This window comes from Solanum verrucosum, unplaced genomic scaffold (genome assembly GCF_900185275.1).
Source record: "Solanum verrucosum unplaced genomic scaffold, falcon-dt-bn FXZP01000196.1, whole genome shotgun sequence".
Classification (NCBI taxonomy): Eukaryota; Viridiplantae; Streptophyta; class Magnoliopsida; order Solanales; family Solanaceae; genus Solanum; species Solanum verrucosum.
Window position 1 is genome coordinate 2,481,309 of NW_026020420.1, and position 7,797 is coordinate 2,489,105.

Sequence of the window (7,797 nt, forward strand, 5' to 3'; positions counted from 1 at the left end):
CAACGAAGATGACTCTGTATTAAAAAAACTCAAATCCGAGATCTCTGATTGAGAATGAAGTAGCGTTTATATGTGAAGTCTTGCCAAGAAGCAACCGCGTCGTCATTTCAAAGAACATAAAAACACGGTATTTTATTCAAATCAATCCACTTTTGCTTACCAATTCAACATATTTTACCTACTCAAATAATATACACATTAAATCATAGACTATACAAACACATATATATTAACCTCAACTCACCATAGGATCATAACTCTCATCTATATATTTTTTTCATCTTATATTACACCAAAGGAACAAAGAACAAAAAAAGTTGTACTTAATTTTGACTTTCTTGTTTTGTTATAAGCTATGTCCAACTTGAACGGAGCCTATTATGGTCCATCCATTCCGCCCCCGTCCAAATCCTACCATCGACATGGACGGGGAAGCAGCTGCAACCCTTGCAGCTGCCTCTTCGGTTGCCTATGCAACTGCATTTTCCAAATCATCTTCACCATCCTCATCGTCCTCGGAGTCATTGCATTAGTCCTCTGGCTAGTCCTACGTCCTAACAAGGTCAATTTCTATGTGACAGATGCCACGTTGACACAATTCGATTATTCCACTACAAACAACACCCTATACTATGATCTTGCACTCAACATGACTATTAGGAACCCTAATAAACGAATCGGGATTTACTACGATTCGATCGAAGCAAGAGGTATGTATCAAGGCCAGAGATTTGCTAGTCAAAATTTGGAACGATTTTATCAAGGTCACAAAAATACTAGCTATTTGCATCCAGTATTTAAAGGACAAAATTTGGTTCTATTGGGAGATAGAGAGAAAACAAATTATAATAATGAGAAGAATTTAGGGATTTATGAGATGGAAATGAAGCTTTATATGCGTATAAGGCTAAAGATTGGTTGGATTAAAACTCACAAAATTAAGCCCAAAATTGAGTGTGATTTTAAGGTACCTTTGGAGTCTAGTGGCAGATCTGTTAATTTTGAGGTAGCTAGGTGCCATCTTGATTGGTAATTTTTTTATTTTTTTTATTTGTGATTTTTTGTATTTCCTATATTTATTGGATCATATTAGTATAATTTCTTGATTAGGGGATTTATCTCCTTTTTTGTTATTTGGATATATATTATGGTTGTTAATAAATAATGAGTTTGTTTTATTTTTGCTGATTTTCTTTATTCTGGAATTTGGATACTATAGTTTTTTGTTTATTAATATAGTAGTTTGGAAGTTAATTAAAGTGTATTAAAGCCAATTTTTAATTTTGAAGAAAAGGCAAAGTTGACATTTTCCTTTTCACATAGAGAACATAAAGTAAATGTCAAGAAAAGGCTAAGGTTGACATTACAGAAATATACATATTGGTTGCTTTAGAAGTCTTATTTTCTCTTTTATATTTTGTTTCTCACGTAAATTGGAATGGAGAGAATATACACCCTAGTACAAATATTTGTGGACCCTAATATAAATATTTGTGGAAGTTCTACAAGAGTTTTCTAGCCTTGATATTGATTGTTCTAATTATTTTTCGATATAAATATTATTTTGGTATTAATCCCACTATATTCCTACCCTTCTAAGGATAGCTGGCCTGGTTAAAGAAATCCACAAATTTCATTATTCAATATATAGTCATGCATATAGATGAGTCCAAAAAATCTCCCTAGTAAGACATTTTCACATGCATATATTCCATTAATCAAAAAAAACTTTTGCTTGTACCTTTATTAGGAAAATCATGTTAATTTTCCTGTGTTTTTGAATCCCTTATACTTGAGAATATATAGAGAGACTAGCTAATTGGTTTAGGGGGTTCAAATTTCATCTTGAGGTTTCAAGTTTATAATTCAAGCACTACTTTTTTTAATTTTTCGTGATTCCTTAGTTAAAATCTTGTATCTGCCACGGTATGTAATGTAGATTCTCGAATTAGTAGCTCAACTATATGTACTTGATATATATGAGTTCGAGTCATTTCAAGGTAGAGTTACCACTTAACGTCAAGTGCAATTAACTATCCGTTGAGAAATTAACCATATACATTTTATTATTAGATCAATTTATGTTGACATTAAGCTAATAACATTGTTTTTCTTACAAATGAATAAATGATGGAGACTTGTGAATGTGACTAGCCAATAAGCCATTTGCCACAATGTCTGTCTTGATTGTGACACAAATTTTGGTACTTCAATAAGACCAGACATGTGAAATTAACATGCTTTGGCTTCATAATAAATATGAAAAAGAGTAATATGAAAGTGATAATGATCGATCGCGAAAAAAGAATCGTGAGGGAGAGGTAAGTAGTATAAGAAATTGTGTTTGTTAGGAAATATTTCATTTGAGAGATTTTTCGGTGTAAATTCAAATTTAGTCAGTGAAAAGAAGTACTTTCACTTGAGAGGTAAACTACAAATTAGAATACGAGACATGTAATTTTAGTGATTTTTTTTTGTGTCCGGTATTAACATTGGAGTCCGACTAAATTTGGAGTCATGCCAAGAAGTCCCACTTTGGGAATAAAGTGCTTCGTAACAAAGGTAACTCCGTACTTGGAGGATTCGAACTCGAAACTTTGACTTACCACTTTATCACAATCTTTGTTGTTGGTAGTGACTTCTTTCTTATTATATATATCGTTACTTGAAAATGTACAAAAATAATTTATACTACTCCCTCTATATCCCAATTTAAGTTTTCCAACTCGAAGACTCCATGTGACAGGCTTAGGACCGCCAAAGTTAAAAGATTGCACATATTTTTAATTTAAGATTACAAGATTCAAGAATTTCTCTTTATTTTTAAATTTCATATCCAATCAAACTAAAACACTTAAATTGTGACGAAAGAATTTGGAGATTTTTTCAATGAGAATAGTCTTGATAATAAATATATACCACGCGCAATCTTCGTTGCTACAATGTGTTCAATTTCTAAGAAGGTGCTTTTGAAAATATCAAACGACCTTTTTCTTCTATTTAATTATTATATAATCACCTTTTGCTTACCTATATTCCATAGTTCCAATCTAACACAAAAACATATTTTTGCTTCAATATATAATATACTTCAAAATAAACACAATTTTAGTTACTTTTGTATTTCTTAAAATGCCAGAACCCAATCCATGTAGCTGTCTCTTCAACTACCTGTTCAAAATTATCTTCACCTTTCTCATGATCATCGGAATCATCGCGTTATTAGTCCTCTGGCTAGTCCTACGTTCTAACAAAATCAAATTTTACGTGACAGATGACATGTTCACACAATTCGATTTATCCAACACGAACAAAACCTTTTACTACGATTTTTCCCTCAACATGACTACCAATAGGCATGTTGAGATTTGCTACGATTCAATCAAAACAAGAGGTAATATGTATGGAGGCGATAGATTTTCTAGTCATAAAAATACTAGCAATTTGCATCCAGTGTTTAAAGGACAGAGTTTTGTTCTATTGGGAGATAAAGAAAAATCGAATTACAACAATGACAAGAGTTCGTGGATTTATGAGATGGAAGTGAAGCTTCATTACATACGTAAAAGGCTAAAGTCTGGTTGGATTAAAACGGAATATTTCCTATATATACGAAATTAGACTCATCTTTATAAATAATTAATTGTAATCTCAATTATTATGATAATATTAACTTATAAATTCGTTGTAAAAATCAATAAATATAGATAAGTGTAACATTTTTCCTTTTCATAATGAATACGAAAATAGAGTTTGGTAGGATAATGTTGTGTTATGGCATATTTGGGAAAGTGGAGCAAAAATAGACAGTACAGCTGCCCAACAAAAGTTGTCTCAAAATATCTAAGTTACCAACATTATATGAAAAATAATGTACTCATTTAGATTCCAATTTAGTCACAAATCCCATACGTACACATGAGCAATATGTGTATAATTGTGGAATTGAAATTCAACTTCTCCCTATCTTCAACGTTTTAAAACGAGTTAGAAGACTTCTCTCGAAAAAAATAGGAGATATAGTAGTTTTACCTATTCGATCCTTCGCACGCCTACAACTAAATATCTAGACTTTGGGTGATAATAGTATAACTTACATAAATAACATAGTGTTAAAGAGCTAATTATATTATTTTTCTACTCTTTTCCAAATTACAAACTCCCTTAAAATTTATGGACTTCAGATACAATATTACTGGACTTCCTGATACATCACTGGACATCTAGATACATAGGTGAGAGATGTATCAGAGAGTGGAGGGATGTATATGAGAGGGATATGGATGTATCAGCGAGAGGAGAGTGATGTATCCAAGAGGGAATTTTTGAAATATTTTTAAATGATAGGAAATTTTAGAGATTATGATAAAATAAGATGTGTATTTAGGTAATTTTTCCATAATATGATACAAAGGCCCAACAATAGATAAAAATCAAGAATTGACGTGTCTGACTCTGATATCACGATACTTATAGAACAAAATAAATCTCAGACCTAATTTAATCCGGAAAGCTAACTTGCGGGGACATGAGAATCACCCAAAATCATAAAAGATTGACCAAGTACCCATCTTTAGCCTCTATTAAAGTCTAATAAAAGTCTTGACTAAATACCAAGTCAATGACGTATAATATAATTTTGATACACATACTTCCTCTCCCTCTGACCCTAATTACTTGTCCACTTTTGAATTAACACACCTATTAAGAAAATAATTAATGACATAGTGAGTTTACCATTTTACCCCTATTAATTATGAAGTGGATAAAAAGTTTCACATTTTTCAAAATAATTAGTCATTTAATTGAGGGTATAATAGGTAAAAAGAATTTATCCTTTCTTGATTTGTCAAAATAGACAAGTAATTATGGATAACTATAAAAGGAAAAGTGGACAAGTAATTACAGACCGAGGGAGTAATTGTTAGGCACAATTTCTAAGAAGCTACCTATAAATAAACTAGCGCGTCCTTCAAACTCCAAAACACGGCCTTTTTCTTCTATTTATAATCATACAAAGAAAACACACATATCCATATTACAATTTACACCTATATATATTCAACCTACCAAAATACAAACAATTCATCTTCCTCCACTAAAACATCATCCTCATAAACACAAAGAAACTCAACACATCTTTTGTATTTCTTTGTTTAAGTTATGGCACCAGAACCTAACTTAAACGGAGCCTATTATGGCCCCTCAATTCCTCCACCACCAACCAAAACCTACCACCGTAGTCGTGGTGGTGGTAGTTGTTGCAACCCATGTAGTTGTCTCTTCAACTGTCTATGCACTTGCATTTGCCAAATCATCTTCACCCTCCTCATCATCATTGGAGTCATCGCGTTAGTCCTTTGGCTAGTCCTACGTCCTAACAAGGTCAAATTCTACGTGACTGATGCCACGTTGACACAATTCGATTATTCCACTACAAACAACACCCTCTACTATGATCTAGCACTCAACATGACTATTAGGAACCCTAACAAGCGCGTTGGGATTTACTACGATTCGATAGAAGCAAGAGCTATATATGGTGGTCAGAGATTTGCTAGTCAAAATTTGGAACCATTTTATCAAGGTCACAAAAATACTAGCATTTTGCATCCAGTGTTTAAGGGACAAGGTTTGGTTTTATTGGGAGATAGAGAGAAATCAAATTATATTAATGAGAAGAATTTAGGGGCTTATGAGATTGAAGTGAAGCTTAATATGCGTATTAGGCTAAAGATTGGTTGGATTAAAACTCACAAAATTAAGCCTAAAATTGAATGTGATTTTAAGGTACCTTTGGAGGCTAATGGTAGATCTCGTAATTTTGAAGAAACTAGATGTCATCTTGATTGGTAGATATATTATATTTTTTTGAGTATTATTATTTTATTATATCTCTTTGTTTTTTTTCCATTTGGACTTTAGCATTCATGGACATATGTATTATTGTTATTTGATTATTGTTGTGAAATAAATAATGTACATTTTTCTTTCTTTAATTTCATTATTGGAATGGTTCTTGCTTTTGTTATTTCAATTTGGGTGTTGATTAAAATTTTTTAGGTGGGTCAATGAGATACCTAATCCAAACCTATTACTCCTAATAATTACATTAAGTTTGATCATAAATTTCTCATTTTAGGTGAGCTAAAATACCTTTTACGAACCAGCACCCAAGGGTGTGGCCTAGTAGTCAATGAAGTAGTTGAGAGTTGTGAGGTCTTATTAAGTTCAAATTTTAGCGGAGACAAAAAAACATTAGGTGATTTTTTCCATCTGACATAGCCTTGTTGGTCAGGATTACCAAGTACGTACTTGTTGGCTGGACAGACACCACGATCATTAAAAGTACAAAAAGATAAGTTTGAAAAGAAAATTCACAATAACAATCCATTAATAATTGCACGTAGACGCCCTTTCATTTTAAAAAAACTACACTTGCACCCCTTTATTTGACAACACATGTTACATTTTAGTCCTTTTCGATTCACCAACTTCTATTTCTTGATAGGAATTCAATAAGTAATTACGTAGCAAAGAGCTATCTCTTTACATCAATTTCATTATCTTGTTATGTTAGTAGCTTCCAAATCAAAGAAGGCACAAGGCATTTTAGTATAGAAATCAATGACGTTACGTTACTTGATATTCCATGAGGTTCTAATCGATAAGTAATAAAAACAGGATCTTACCTGACGAATGAACAAATCATTTTTTTGGACTATCAATATCAATTCAACTCGTATTAAACGAGCACTTTCACATATCCAAATTCAAATACTGAAATATTAAACTAGTATTTTTTTTTCTTCATACAAATTAAGGGTAGAGGAAATGGGGAAGGGATAACATAGTGGAGAACCGAATCCTCAATGATAAAGTAATTATTATGATAGTCAATCAATTGAGCTGCTAAAATTTTTCTGGTATTATAATGTTTATAAGAATTTGTCATGCTTGACAAATATTCATTAGGACAAGGCATGGCCCATGGGGTAACGAGTTTTTCACTTTAAAATAAACAGGAAAAGAGAAATTGCTAGGACACATTATGTGTTCTATAGTTATGAAATTAGGTGCCCACATGTGTTGCTCCAAAGAGCCATTCGTTCTACATAGAGGTGTCAAATAAGTGGGTTAAGCTAAATTTAGGCAAATCAAATCGGATTGAGTTAATAAATGAACTGTTTATTGACCTGTACAAAGGCTGCAATAGACTAAGATGCTAGTCATAGCCCAGCCCACTCAATTCTTTGTAAGCTTTAATCGCTTTATTTGTTACTTTATAAAAAATTATATAATATTTTTTTCTTTATTATGACTATAAATATCATATTAAATTTTTAAAAATATTTTGACAAGATTTCATATGAGTCAATTTGAATTGCATATCAACCAAATTCTTAATGGGCTGAAATAAGTTGAACTAATAAATTGCCAAATTTTAACCTATCCAAACTTAAACGGATCGAACGGGTTGGACTTGATTTTAACGCCCCTAATCCCAAAAATTCTATAATCTATACAGTAATGTTGTAATTGTTCAGAAGTCATTTGGATGGATATATTTCATCAGTTAGTTATTCTAAGAATATGAGTAGCAGGCCAGCCCAATAAGAATATTTGGTGAACTTTGTTGGGCTTAGTAACTACACTGTAAATAGGAATGTATTGGGCTCAACTATTAGGTCCATTAGTGTTGCAAGTCACCAAATTGGGGTCATTACTCTTTAATGTATGTAGCAAATATTTTTTTGGAAAAAATACTTGGATGTGTACCTTTTAATAAATAATTAC

The 7,797-nt window shown here is 32.0% G+C and overlaps 1 protein-coding gene and 1 pseudogene across 1 annotated transcript; both read left to right on the forward strand.

The window, feature by feature from the left end:
* Positions 1-347: 347 nt before the first annotated feature.
* On the forward strand, positions 348-1,054 carry LOC125807115 (NDR1/HIN1-like protein 10; annotated as a pseudogene).
* Positions 1,055-5,024: 3,970 nt separating this feature from the next.
* On the forward strand, positions 5,025-5,999 carry LOC125807113 (NDR1/HIN1-like protein 10). Its single transcript, XM_049486885.1, has one exon. The coding sequence runs from the start codon at positions 5,164-5,166 to the stop codon at positions 5,854-5,856; it is 693 nt and encodes a 230-aa protein (XP_049342842.1). The 5' UTR covers positions 5,025-5,163; the 3' UTR covers positions 5,857-5,999.
* Positions 6,000-7,797: the final 1,798 nt, after the last annotated feature.

Excerpts from the sequence above, each read along its gene's own strand:
- LOC125807113 (XM_049486885.1), top strand. The coding sequence starts at position 5,164 with ATGGCACCAGAACCTAACTTAAACGGAGCCTATTATGGCCCCTCAATT.